This window comes from Excalfactoria chinensis, chromosome 1 (assembly GCF_039878825.1).
Source record: "Excalfactoria chinensis isolate bCotChi1 chromosome 1, bCotChi1.hap2, whole genome shotgun sequence".
NCBI classification, from domain to species: Eukaryota; Metazoa; Chordata; class Aves; order Galliformes; family Phasianidae; genus Excalfactoria; species Excalfactoria chinensis.
This window is the reverse complement of record NC_092825.1, coordinates 174,785,184-174,800,185: the sequence shown is the minus strand read 5'-3', so window position 1 is coordinate 174,800,185 and position 15,002 is coordinate 174,785,184. Positions and strand designations below refer to the sequence as shown.

General features: G+C 41.7%; 1 protein-coding gene across 10 annotated transcripts in view; it reads left to right on the top strand.

Annotated features, from left to right (window-relative positions):
- The window catches only part of FAT3 (FAT atypical cadherin 3), a 399,084-nt gene that overhangs the window by 84,637 nt on the left and 299,445 nt on the right, over positions 1-15,002 (top strand). For all 10 annotated transcript variants that reach the window (XM_072326829.1, XM_072326826.1, XM_072326828.1 and 7 more), the window contains one exon: positions 113-3,424. In XM_072326829.1, coding sequence (XP_072182930.1) covers positions 130-3,424 — 3,295 coding nt within the window. In that variant the 5' untranslated portion in view covers positions 113-129. The remainder of the gene's footprint in view (positions 1-112; positions 3,425-15,002) is intronic.

Sequence of the window (15,002 nt, the reverse complement as noted above, 5' to 3'; positions counted from 1 at the left end):
TGAGCGTACAGTGTTCTCCCTTTTTGTTTCATTAAATATGTGGCAACTAGTTTTTTTCAATACAGTTTTTGCCTCTCAATCACTCACCTTCCTTTTTCTCTGTCTGTTGCAGGGTGAAAGGATGATGTGATGGAGGTGAACATGGGCCACTGGTCAGGCACACGGCCCCCTCCACCTTGTCTTGCCCTTCTGCTTGCCGAGCTCCTGGCCTCCCTCTTCCAGGTAGCACATGGAGCTGCCCCACTTGGCTTTCACTTCACTCATTCCACTTACAATGCAACTGTGTATGAGAATTCAGCAGCCAGGACCTACGTCAACAGTCAAACGAGAATGGGCATTACCTTGTCTGACCTTTCTTGGGATATCAAGTACAGGATAGTGTCTGGCGATGATGAGGGCTTTTTTAAAGCAGAGGAAGTTGTCATTGCTGACTTTTGCTTCCTGAGAATAAGGACTAAAGGCGGGAATTCTGCTATATTAAACAGAGAAATCCAGGACAACTATTTATTGATAGTGAAAGGATCTGTCAGAGGAGAGGACTTGGAAGCGTGGACAAAAGTGAACATCCAGGTTTTGGATATGAATGACTTAAGACCTTTGTTTTCACCAACTACATACTCTGTCACAATAGCAGAAAGCACTCCACTAAGGACTAGTATTGCACAGGTGACTGCAACAGATGCGGATATTGGGTCCAATGGCGAGTTTTATTATTATTTCAAAAGCAAAGTTGATCTCTTCTCAGTACATCCTACGAGTGGTGTTATCTCCTTAAGTGGCCGGTTAAACTACGATGAAAAAAACAGGTATGATCTTGAGATTTTGGCTGTGGACCGTGGGATGAAGCTCTATGGAAATAACGGTGTAAGCAGTACGGCTAAGCTTTATGTTCACATTGAACGTATAAATGAACACGCTCCAACAATAAGTGTAGTAACACATATTCCCTTCCCATCAGACAAGGAGCCTACCTACGCAATCATTAACATTGATGACCTAGATGAAGGAGCCAATGGAGAAATTGAATCTGTTTCTATTGTGGCTGGAGATCCGCTAGAGCAGTTCTTTCTGATTAAAGAAGGCAAGTGGATGAATGAATACAAAATCAAAGAAAGAAAGCCTATTGACTGGGACAGCTTCCCCTATGGTTACAACCTGACTCTCCAAGCAAAAGACAAAGGATCTCCTCAGAAATTTTCTGCAGTCAAACTGGTCCACATTGCTAGTCCCAAGAAAGAAAGCATCCCCTTGAAGTTTGAAAAGGAAGCATATGATGTTTCGATCAGTGAATTTTCACCTCCAGGTGTGGTGGTTGCAGTCGTTAAGCTGGTGCCTGAGCCCCTGGGTGTGGAATACAGAATATCTCCTAGTGAGGGTGCTGAGAATTTTAAGATCAATCCCATCACAGGCCTCATTACTACTGCTCGTTCTTTAAAAATCGCCGAGAAGGACCTCTATGAGTTAGAAGTGTATACCAACAAAGGTGATGATTTAAAAGTACAGGTTACCATCAGGTTAGAAGATGCCAATGATCACACTCCGGAATTCCAGCAGTCTTCGTACAGCTCATTTGTCAATGAAAGTGTCCCTGTGGGGTTTAGCGTTTTGGCAGTTTCAGCAGTTGATAAAGACAGGGGAGAAAATGGATACATAACATACAGCATTGCCAGTCTGAACTCGCTACCATTTATAATAAATCAATTTACAGGTGTCATCAGCACATCTGAAGAACTGGATTTTGAGTCCTCACCAGAAAGCTACAGGTTCATTGTGAGGGCTTCTGACTGGGGTTCTCCCTACCGACATGAAAGCGAGGTGAATGTTACCATATACATAGGCAACGTCAATGATAACAAACCCCTGTTTGAAAAGGTGGCGTGCCAGGGAGTGATTTCATCTGACTTTCCTGTTGGTGGTCACATTACTGCTGTTTCTGCTATAGACATAGATGAATTAGAGCTTGTAAAGTACAAAATAATCTCTGGAAATGAGCTTGGCATTTTTTATTTAAACCCTGATTCTGGTGTCCTGCAACTTAAAAAATCTCTAATTAATTCTGGTATAAAGAACAGCAACTTTGGCCTTAAGATAACAGCCACTGATGGAGAGAACTTTGCTGATGCTATGTTTGTTAATATTTCAGTAGTTCATGGGAAAGTATCATCAAAGACATTTAGCTGTAGAGAGACAAGAGTTGCACAGAGGCTAGCAGAAAAATTGCTCAAAAAGGCAAAAGCAAATGTGAAGTTGAATTTGGAAGATGGTTTTCTGGATTATTATTCAGTGAACAGGCAGGCACCACATTTTGACAAAACCTTCCCAACTGATGTGATGGTTTCAGAGGATCTGCCAGTTGGTGCCACCATCTTGAGGATAAAAGCCTATGATGCAGATTCAGGCTTTAATGGAAAGGTAGTTTATACAATTTCTGATGGTAATGCAGATAGTTGTTTCAACATTGACATAGAGACAGGGGTACTAAAAGTTCTTATGCCCTTGGACCGTGAAAAAACAGATCTCTATATCCTTAATATTACAGTTTATGATTTAGGTAACCCACAGAAATCTGCGTGGAGACTGTTGACTGTCACTGTAGGGGATGCAAATGATAACAAGCCTATTTTTTTACAGGACAGTTACTCAGTTAACATTTTAGAAAGTACAAGTCTTGGTACAGAGATTATACAAGTAGAAGCCAGAGACAAAGACCTTGGGTCCAATGGGGAAGTGACTTACTCAGTTCTGACAGACACCCAGCAGTTTGCCATCAACAGTTCCACAGGAGTGGTGTATGTGGCTGATCAGCTAGATCGGGAAACAAAAGCAAACTACACCCTAAAAATTGAGGCTAGGGATAAAGCAGAGAGTGGCCATCAGCAGTTTTCAGTTGTGCCTCTGAAGGTGTTTTTGGATGATGTCAATGATTGTTCTCCAGCCTTCATCCCATCCAGTTACAACGTGAAGGTGCTTGAGGACCTGCCAGTTGGCACTGTCATAGCTTGGTTGGAAACCCACGATCCAGATCTTGGCTTGGGAGGTCAGGTCCGATACTCACTGGTGAATGATTACAACGGGCGTTTTGAGATAGACAAAGCCAGTGGTGCTATCCGCTTGAGCAAAGAGCTGGATTATGAAAAGCAGCAGTTCTACAACCTGACTGTGCGTGCCAAGGACAAGGGACGCCCAGTTTCTCTCTCTTCTGTTTCTTTTGTGGAAGTGGAAGTGGTGGATGTTAATGAAAATCTCTATACTCCCTATTTTCCTGACTTTGCTGTCATTGGATCTGTAAAGGAAAACTCCCGCATTGGTACAAGTGTTTTGCAAGTTGTTGCTCGAGATGAGGACTCTGGAAGGGATGGGGAGATCCAGTATTCCATCAGGGATGGCAGTGGACTTGGGAGATTCAGCATAGATGAAGAGACCGGTGAGTTTTGTTTCTAATATCATTTTCCTTTCAAAGAGATTTTTGCAAAAGGAGAGCTTAGCCATAATTATTTTCTACCCAGAACAAGAAACTGGTGTCTTCTTAACAGGAAAGATAAAGTTATAAATAAGAATATTCCAGGCACGGCAATGACATGATTTAATTATCTGCTTACATTCATCATTCTGCGGGTGTGAAATAACAGACATTGCTTTTCAGTAGCTGTATGATGACTCCATTTAAGAAGCAGTGATAGTTTCGTAAAGTCTTTTTTGCATCACATTATTACCTGCTGATCATTCTAAGGTGCTCAGGCCACCTCAACAGAGTCACAACGCTCATGAACTTTGAATGTAGTGTTAAATACAATGGAAGGAAGGAAGAGGCAAGACATAAGACTTGCTTCATTGACTTCTTGTTGGTGAGAGCAATTTGTTATGAGACTCGACAGTCTGGGATGAGATGCCATTCTGCATCATGTACTGTATTGTAGCACGTGGTCTTTGTCAGTGTAGGCATGCTTGTGTAAAGGCAGAAATACAGGGAAAGATATGCTCAGCCTATGGTAGCTTTTCCTTGGTGGCAATTGCATTGACAGAGTGAAGATTCCTAAGATATTAAACTTCACTACTACCATATCCGGTTGGAAAATGTAGAAATCACAAAGTATAAAAGACCATGCAGTAAAACACAGCTAACAAGCTGTCTGTTTAAATGTTTGATAGCTGTTGAGAGCAATGGTGCAGCTGTGCTACTAGAAGAAGTAATATTAGAAAATTTTAGTCAGCAGTTTCAAAAATTGCATTAAATGTGTTGAGTCTGTGGGCTTACTGTGGTTTAAGCAGACTTAGTATGTCTTTTTTTTTGGCTGAAGCTTTTAATTGTGAATGTGGTATTAAAGCATAAGATTCACATGTATGTTTTGACAAATTCAAACTGTTTAATCAAATGACAACTTTCTAAACTGAGCGTTATGAAAAACAGATGACATTACAAATGCTGTGGATCTTGTCTGAACATAAGCAGTGAAAAATGTTTTTATTCTATTTGTGCTGTAGCCTCTGTGCTGCAACTGTGCTCAGATGATAGTCAGAGCCTCCTGTCCAGAAACATTGAAGTCAAATGTTGAAAGTCAAGAGGACACCTTGTCTAATTACCAGAAATTTTAAGAACTCACATATGCGAAGGTGTTAATAAAAGTTGAACATGAGTAGGCGACGTTATTTATGCAGTTGAACATGACTTTCAGTCTTAAACCCCTTCATTTGAAAATGTTGGCCTATGCTATTGAGCATCACGAAGTTCATCAATAGGATATTGGTCTAAATGCTCTAGCTTTGTTCTGAAAATCCTGGGATTCAACATTTTTTGAACTGAAAGGGACTGTTAGAAAATAGGCTTCCAGAAGGATAAGTTAGCATGTATTGGTCATTAATAAATTAACCGGAGTTAATTTATTAGCAAGGCAATACCCAGAACTGAGTTAGGGCCCCTGTTCACTAAGTCATGCATTATGTGTTGAGATGACAGAAATGGGGTTAGTTTGTTCCTAGAATTGATATCGTAGAATCATAGGTTGGAAAAGACTTCCAAGGTCATCTAGTGCAATCTCTCCACCTGTCACCAATACTTCCCACTAAACCACGTCCCTCAGTACACCGTCTAAAACATTTCTTGAACATCTCTAGCATCGGTGACTCCATCACCTGCCTGGGCAGCCTGTTCCAGTGCCTGACTTCTCTTTTGGAGAAGAAATTCTTCCTAACATCCAACCTGAATCTCCCATGTCACAACTTGAGGCATTTCACTCTGATCCTATCACATGCTACCTGGGAGAAGAGGCCGACCCCCACCTCGCCACAACCTCCCTTCAGGTAGAAATCTGTTTTGTGAAAATAAAAAAACAATAACAACAAAAATACAAAAAGCCATCACAAGAAAGAAGAGCTTTCTAAGTTGAAAATCCTTCGTGTTTTCATGAAAGAGAGCCAACCCCATCAGCTATGCCGTCTTAGCCATTCCAGAAGCTATTCCATACCACAGTAGTTCACAGTTCCCTTTTGGATCCTTTTTGTATCTGTTTTTCTCCAGTTGTTCAATATATCTCAAGCCATCTTGAAAGCAACTCAAAGAGCACTTGTATGCATGACTCTAGCTCAGGCTGTGTGGGAGCAGGATTTGGGGATTCAGGAGCTACTCCAAGTCACGCTCTTGTAACTTGAGCGCAGAGTTCAACCTGCCGTGTCAAACAGGACAAAACATTCATGCTCTGCTCTTAAACTGGTGGCAACTTAAGTGCTGCTGAGTGATGAATCCGCTTCCTCGATGTAGAAAAGAGCTCAAGTCACATATTGAATTAATTTGCAAAGAGATAGCTGTTTATTTACTCTCAGTGCAGTTAATTTGTCACTTTAAAACTGACCGACTCCATTGGCTTATGCACCATCTCTCCTGAAATTCTTGAAGGTAAGCAGATCCGTGAAGTACAACAAATCAATGTTTTTGGCTACTGCCTTAATGAAAAGAAGACTGCAGTATCCATTATAATCATTAGGAGATAAACTGGGCCAAATTCATCCTGAAATGTGAGCAGGCTGGACTCCAAGCAAGTCTGTTCTTTCAGGAGAATTCTGCTTGAGTGCATTATTTTTATTCTTCTGCAATATCCCAGGGTGTACTGATACCCAGAGAGGCCATGGAGGAACCTGAAGACGAACAAGCTTTACTGCATGGTGGATCCTCACCAAGCCATGCTGCCGTGTGCTCTGTGGCATGATGGCTTTGCTCTTGATCCTCTTTAGATGGATACAGAATAGTTACATTTAAATCCATATATATATATCCATATATATATATGTCCATATATATATAATCCAAATATAGTTACATTTAAATCCAGCTGAGTTTGACCTGGCTGCTGGGCCGTTGCTTCTACTGGCAGTTCTACTTTTGGGTCTGAGCCTGTGGTTCACAGTGAGCAGGCTTGGGATTAGCCCATGTAGGTCAGTATGGGTCCTTCTGCAAAGGATATGTGTGCAAATACTGATATTGTTGCTGTTTTATAGGATAAGGTCCTCTGTGATGCTGGGCTTCAGTCGGTACAGTTCTTCATCTTGTGTTGTGGAGTACCAGATTTGAGGATTGTTGATGTTGCATTACAGCATTTACTGTTAAATACTTCAGTTCATAAGCAAAGTTTTACATGTGTTTGGTCGCACAACCTCATGAGTAACTTCCCACTTTGTTGCTCTGTATTTATTTTAATTTCCCTTACCAGGAGGTGAAGCTATTACAAATCTCTAAATCAACAGAATCTCTCCAGCTGTAGAAGGCAGCAGTTCCTGACCTCCTCCAACTCCAACCCCATTTACACGCTACTAGTTTAACCAGCAGACTAGATGACTCTTGGATTTGCAAAACAGCTCACGAGTCATAGCAAAACAAGAGGAGAAAAAGGAAAGGATTTTTATTATTATTTTATTATTATTATTATTGTTTTTTTTAGAAGGCTCTTTATTGTTTCCTGTCTCAGCAGGCATTCAGTTTGTTGCCAGCCTAGGTGTACAGTTCAAACTCATTGATTTTCTGTCTTCATCGGCCAATTCATCATCTCTTGGATAAATGTCACAAGCTTGCCATTTCAGACACCTACACTGAGAGGCGTGCATTGTGATCTCGCCACTTTCGGATTCTTTTTTTCCTTCTGTCTTCCTTTCAGAATCACTTTTCTTTGCATCTCTTTTCTCTTGGACTCGAGATGTAATGTACATAATGAAATGTGATCATCTGCAGACAGAGATGGGCTTTCCTTATGGTCAATAGAGAGAAACAGTTGACTGAGAAATATAATTCATTGCATTTGAAAGTAAAAATATGGAATAGATTGGTTGAGTCATGCTCTAAAAATTCTCTGGATGGGAGCATCTCACCCTCTTTTCCATCTATAGAAAGACAACAAAATCTCATTCTTACTGTTGAATGTGGATGAATATAATAAAATCATAGAATCAGCAAGGAGTGTCATATTTCCAGAATGCTGTAACGTGAAATGACCAGAGATCACATAATTACAGAATCCTTGAAGTTAGAAGAGACCTTTAAAGGTCATCTGGTCCAACCCCCATGCAATGAACAGGGACATCTACAGCTTGGTCTGGTGCTCAGAACCCCAGCCAGCCCTTGAGTGTCTCCAGGGGCAGGTACTCAACATGTCTCTGGACAACCTGTGCCAGTGCTTTACTCTCCTTATTGTAAGAAAAGTAAAAAATCCTTATATTCATTCTAGATTATCTGTTAAAAGGTCTGTTTAAGGTTTTTTTGGGATGGCAGCATGCTTTGAGCTTTCATCCTCATGATAGCTCTGATGGATACAATTTGTCTTTCAGAAGTGGTCTCTGTCAGAAGTCCTCTACTGCCATCTAAAATGGCTGGATTTTCTCTGCTCTCATACATACACATTTGCAGTGCTGATACCACAGCGAAGTGGTACATTTTTGCTGTCATGGGATCTCATGGGGACTCCAGGAAATACGAATGGGCATTTGATACCACCTACCTTGGTGGAAGCCAACAGTATTTCTTAGCAGGGACTTTGACAACTACTGAGATTGCCTGACTTCTCAAACAGTTGAGTTATATGAGATCACTTCTAGCCTAAATGCTGACATCCTCCTTCTCATTTTTTTTCATGATTTGTGGTTCAGCTAAACAGCATTTTGTACTCCAGCTCTACTTTTTAGTCTGGCATGTGTTTCTACTCTTTGCACAGTTGATGTAACAGCCTGGCACTAGAAGAGTTTCTATATTTACCCCTACTTTACTTGTGGTTGTACTAGTAATAGAAAGGGAATGAGCTGAGTTCTAGAGGAGCAGAGAGATGAGACAAACTCAGCATCTTCTGCTAAGCCTTCTGTAGTCTTGGCAGACTTGGTGTGACAGCACCCCAGGATGCAGGTGACTAACCCCATTGCTTGGGCAGGAAGACTGAAGCCATCATCTTCTGCTGCTTCTCAGGAAAGCACTGTAACATCTCGAATTGAACTGAAATTTAACGTGTAGAAAAAAAAAATAGTGGTGTTAAAGATGTACTTCTGGGATATTTGATGGCATTGCAAAGCCGAGCCCATAACCATGGTTTTAAACAACACTTTTGAAACTTTGTAGTGCTAATTTCTAAGTTTATTCAGGAGTTTGAGTCCCCAGATTTTTATTGAGACTTGAAATGTTGGCATTAGATAGCAGTCATTTCCACCCTTGCACAGCCCCCTTTAATAAGAAGGGAAGCTGGAGGATGACCCTGATAACTTGTTATCCTCAGGTGCTTTCAGCCCTGACAAATCCAAATGAGTAAGCCAAGCCTGTCTTTCACAGCACAGAAATCTTAAAGATGATGTTAAATGGAGGTGGATTTCAAATTATTTTGAATTCTGTGGATTTACACTGCCAAGTGTAGCAGCAGTCTGATGTATTTTGAGACCTCTTAAGGTGCCTCAGGAGTGACTGAAATTCCTGACAAACTGTTGCTAGAGTCCGAAAAGAAGCCAGTTGGTGTTGGAAAACCCTAATCATGGCTTCAAAAGACTAATAATGGAAACAAGAAACACTAGACTATATAGTTTACAGTAAAACAGACCTGCCGGCTCTGTTACATCTGTCTGGCAGAAGGGGATAAATGTATTTCTTCAGACTCCTTGCATATTGTTGCTGTCGTCTAAAACAGTTTTCAGTTATTGTGTGTGCAAGTTAAAGGATACTTCCATTTATTACAATCTGAGCGGTCTGATAAATATTTATGTGGGACCATTACCAGTGTTTCCTTGAAACGGAATCAAGTAAAAATGAAAATGGTTTGTGATATGCGCTTTCTTTTTCCCTGAGTTGTTTAATTTTAGCAAAGCATGTAAGAGCCAGTGACTAAATCTGCGAAGACTCACTCATAGACTTGAAGCCATCATGGAGTTTTGGGGTATTAGTGTTACAGATGTTGTTCATTTTCCTGGTGAATGTAGGCAAAATTAACTGCTGAGAGCAAGCGTTTCTGAGCCATTTAATTAGCAGAGGCTTCTAAAAGCAGTTTTTAGAGTAACTTCAGGCTAATAGGAGAGTCAGTGGGTGCTGCTCTGTGCTGGCTTGAGAAAGGAGGGTGAGGATGCTCCCAAGATTGGTTGCAGCTATCCCCTAGGGCTGGTGCTGTTTGGTGCTGAGCCAGCTCTTCTTCATGGTTCTCTATGGGAAGGAGAGTGCTGGGTTGCAACTCAAGCCAAAAGTTGATGTGTTGGCCTCTGTCTGTGTCAGGCATGAGTAAAGCATTCCTAGCAGCAGCTATTTTGGAGTCTGCTGTAATGTGTTATCGTTACTCTGTGAGCTATCTCTGGCAGCTTTTAATGGGGCAATCTTTCCATCACTTACGATATCCAACTTTAGGACAGTAATTGTTAACACTTCTCTTTTTCTTTAAAATTAGTTGCGGTAGAGAACCAAGGTCGGTTTTCTCATTTCTTTTTATAAATTCTGCATTTGTGTATTTATAATTTCCTTGTCATTTGTAGCTATAAATTGGTAGAGGAACAAGGCCAGTCTTGGTTACACTGGAGTGAATTTGTTTAAGCTTTTATTTAACAATAGAAACCCTAAAATAATGCCTCAGCTTACAAAAATATTTACTTTAAAGGGTCCTTTATATCATTTTGACATATTTTGAAAGTTTCCTAAGTGAGACCAGCCATGCAGAATTGTTCCATTCAAGCTGCTCAGCCCTCTTGGCTTTCTACACCATGAAACAGCTCATGATGTACAGCTTTCATAGTTAGCTGTTATTTGCGTGGTTTTCCTTCTTTGGAAAGTGTTTGGAGAAACTCCTTTATTATTAAGGATGCTCCTGATGATAGGACACTTCTCAGTCTCTGAGTAATTTAGAACCATAGAATGGTTTAGATTGGAAGGGACCTTTAGGATCATCTAGTTGCAGCCCCCCTGCTGTAGGCAGGTTCACTCCCTCTAGACCAATTTATTTGCTAATAAGGAAATACACAGCTTTTATTTCCTCCTTAATCCTTCTTGAGGTTTGTTTCCAAGACTATTTTGTACCATTGTTTTCTATTATTCTGTCCCTTAGCCTTTTTGGCTCCAAAGTGACCCCTACATTATCCTGTGCATCACAGTCTTTTAAGTTACACCCAGGTGTTCCTGCATGAAGACATGGGACCAAGCCACCCACTCTCCTCTTAGACAGAAAACTTCCTTTGTGTGTCTACCATTCAGTCTGAGCATCTGAGCACCAGCTTTATCCTGGCATCACTTCTGACCCTGATCTACCTTCACAATTGGGTGATTCATGGTAATTGAGAAAAAAAGGGCAAGCTTTGGGGGAGGAAAATCCATTCTAAGTCTTCTAAGGCATGAGTGGAAGTCTGTAGTTGTGAGAAGTGATGTTGTTGATGCAAAAGTGCATGTTTGTGTGTGTTGAGGGCAGTGTAAGCAGTCCAGTCCTCCTGGGATGTACTGAGGAAGAGGAAAATGGATGTTAAAGCAGTGTCTGAGATTACATGGAACCACTTCACAGCACTGCCTAATCCTTTTCTGAAACATGTCCAAGAAAGAGGATTCCCCAGTGACCAATAATATTGAGGACACACTTCCCATCTGGCCCATGCAGCAGGTTGTGCGGCTTTTTAGGAAGCAATAAAATTGGACAGAGATGGTCAGGAATTTGGGGGGTCCGTTTGGCGGCACAGGGAAGTAGTAACACTGGATCGATAAGAAATCTAAGACTGTATATTTCTTCCCCTGCTTCAGCACATACACAGTGTCAAGAATTTACCCTGGAAGATGGCTTAAAGCGTGCTCTGTGCAAAGTAGTTTTCCCTCCAAGGACTGCATGTAGTGGTGAACTGGGCACTGGCTTGGAAAGCTCTTCCAATTTCTCATTGCTCTCACTGATTAAAAAATTATATCACGTTTCAAGGCTGAGTTTGGTTAATTTCAGCGTTCAAGTCTTGGAACTTGTTCGGTCTTTGTCAATAAGGCAAAACAGGCCTTCCTCTGTTGGATAGCTCTTTGTTTGTACATACAGGCCTACCTGAAAACGGATGAGCAGAGCTGAGCTTCTACAGCTCACAGAGCAGATTCTTTTGATTTGTAGTCTGCTGTTTAACGTAAACATCTTTATTACATTTTATACACTTATGGTGTCTTATTAGCACTGAAGTGTTGCCAGTAAGAAATAAGTGAGAGAAAGCCAAACTCTGTGCATGTGGGTGGGGAGCTTTCATTGCAGTTGGTTTTCATTAGGCGTTTACACTAACGAGTTTTTGTGTTTCCCAAACTTGACTTGTCCACTGACACTGACCCGATCATTTTGTGCACGCCTCATATGAAAACTGCGCTAAGTCCGTTCCCATGCAGTGAGCAGACTGTCACATCCTTTGCTTTTATTGTGGTTGCTCTGAGGGCAGCACTGCAGGATCGATCCGTGCTGCTGGTGTTCTGCTGAATACAGGGCAGGGATGTGGGGTGGGCAGCTGCATGTTCCGTGAGATGCAGCCCCTAAGATTTCTTCTTGTAGATAACACTTTTCAGTTACTTTGATGGTGTTTTCTTGTAGGTGAGCAAAATGTTCTCATGTTGCAGGTATGACTGACAGTTCTCTGAAATGACAGACTTGAGACATATTGGCAACTTGGTCTAGGGGGAGGTGTCCCTACCTGTAGGAGAGGGGTTGGAAGTACGTGATCTTAAGGGTCCCTTCAAACCCAAACCATTCTGTGATTCTACATTCAGCTCTGGGCTGAAGAGATACAGATATTTGTGTCTAGAGATTGAGCTGGGTGGGTGCTTATTCCAGAGAAAATAGCAGATTTTGGTTATCAACATGAGCTTCCCATACAGAAAATCATCTTATTGAGAAGCACAGGTTTGTGGACAGTGGAGGAGTCCCAGTCACCAGCCCAAGCCAAATAGGGGCAAAAAGAGCTGTGCACTGGGCTTGGGAGGGGAACCTGCAGCACCAGCAGCACATGGCAGCAATGCCAGATGCAGCCCGATGGGCGGCTGGTGGGAAATTGAGGTGAATTAATGAGATTTTTCATTCAGAGCCAAAAATGTAAATTCTATCCAAGGCAAAATGTGGGTGTCTGCGTGCATGTGGCCATTAACACTGATAGATAATCACCCTAGCGACTGTAAGGAACAAAATTAAGCTTTCCTTCCCTAATTTATGAGAAGACTAATTATTAAGAAGTATTTACCTTGGCCTGAGAGTAATCTGAATGTATGTGGTTTTAAACAGCCATCTGTTTCCACAGTGCGAGGGCTGGATTGGTCCTTTTTTTCACAATCAAAGTGTTTGGGTTTCTGTGGGGTGTTTTTTTGTTCGGTTTTATCAAAATATGCATAGCAGATTTGTTTCTGATTTGCAGACCATTGCAGCCCCAAATGACTTACGTGCCCTATTCATTTGGGCTTTTTTCCTCTTGTTTCATATGAAAGTTGTGCTGATCATTACTGTTCTGGAAACGTAACTCTGCACACAGATTGTTAAAAACAGTTTTGCTTCTCACCACTGCTTCAGTTTATAAGGTGAGATTTTGCAGAAGGGAACAAACCAAACCCTCACCACCGATCAGTTAAATTTTTAATAACGTTTTTTTTTCCCCCAAAAGCTTTATTTTTTTACGAGAGAACAACTGTGGGGTTTAATTAAATTTGCCGGGATACTTCAGAGTCCCCAAATACCTTTCATCTAAAGTACACAAATTATTTTTCACATTTTAATGAAGGAAGCTCTTTGATGTGGAGTGTTTATGTAGTTTCCCATTTTAGCGATTGGGTGTGAGAGGTGCAGATAAGTTAATAGTTTGATGGGGGTTGGGGATGACAGTGTAGAAATGCATTACAATAGCAGGAACTTGGGGTGTTCCTTGGGCATCTCTGTTACGGAGTGGCACTTTACCATAATGTACAGTGAGGTGGGTTTTTCTGACTCCCACTGTGTCTTGCCATAGAAGAGAAGCCATCTGATGCTACACAGGATGCTGGAGCTGGTGTTAAAAGGAGTGGATTTATTTATTTATTTATTTGTTTCTTCTTGAGATGCTCTGCAAGGACAAACTGATTTGTACTTTGTTACTTCTAATTGCCTCTCTTAGTGTTTGTTTTTTAACCTTGCTTAATTATCATTAGGCAGTAACTCTGAGGTGATGACAGATCGCAGTCCAAGTCCATGATTAAGGCTGTTCCCTCTGGGACCATAACCCTACGTTTGGCTGTGAGGGAAAGCACTGATAGCTGCGAGCAGCAGCAACCAGATGTGGTCGGATGGGGACAGGAGCCCCAGGCTCAGAGCACAGAGTGAGACCTATGGCTGGGTCAGCAGTTTGCTTATGAGATCTGCAGTGCATTTGCCTTTATCAAGGGACCACCATTTGAGCAGTGTGTGGCTCGGCATGGGCAGCAAGCAACTCCTGAGGTGCAGAGCATCCTTCTGGAGAAGGGAAAATGATCAGAGAGGAAGAGGGAAACCAAAGGGACGTTTGGGCTTAAGGTTGGACTCAGTGATCCTTATGGGGCCCTTCCAACTCAGTATATTTTATGACTGTATGATTACAGAGAAGATTGGGACTGTTCATAGGGATGGAAGAGAACTGGCATTGAGCTGTGCTGTCCAAGGGTTAAATGACAAAATCTGTTTAATTAATGAGGCCTAATGAGTTTAGGACTGCTGACACTAGAGTTTGCCCTTCACCATCAATTAATTGTCAAAAAGCAGTGATGCTTCTCACTAAACATGGAAGGCAATATCTGAATTGCAAGCTGTAATGAAGCGTTTATTGAAGCACTGGAATAGACTGTCCAGAGAGGTCGTGGGTGCCCGTACCTGGAGACATTCAGAATCAGGCTAGATGGGGCTCTGAGCAACCAGGTGTCCCTGTTCATCGCAAGGGGGTTGGACTAGATGGCCTTTAAGGGTCCCTTCCAACTCAAATGATTCTCTGATTCTATAACGTTTGAATTTGTTGATTCTGAAGTAAAAAAGAAAAAACACATTCTGCTGATGGAGGTCATGGGCTGTAGCCATTCATGAAAGGCTAAGTGCTGAACTGCTATATTGTTAATAGCACAGCTATTTCATGGGGATTTCCTTTAATTGCTTAATCTTTCATAATGAACATTAATCTGTCACTGGCAAAGATAAAATCCATCTAATTCTCAGAAAATCTGCTTCTCTTTGTCCATACCCACAAATTAAAACCACTCTGACACTGGTTAGAAGCTCTATCTAGACACTGAGTGAGGCCAGAATTAACTGGGTGGTTGCAGGGAGGGGGGAACTGTGCTGCTGTGCTCTGCCAGGTGTCATCCAGTCCACTCTGCTGAGAAGGTTCATGCTTTCCTGGAGAGTCCCCTGAGGGAATGGAAACCCCTGACAAGGGAGCCATGATTCCCTTTCAGATCCCTCAGCTGGATTCGGGAATCGTAGAGTCACAGAATGTCCTGAGTTGGAAGGGCTTCAGAAGGATCATTGAGTTCAACTCCTGGAAGGTGCCATCTTCTCCACTGTGGTTCCTGAAGGACACATCTA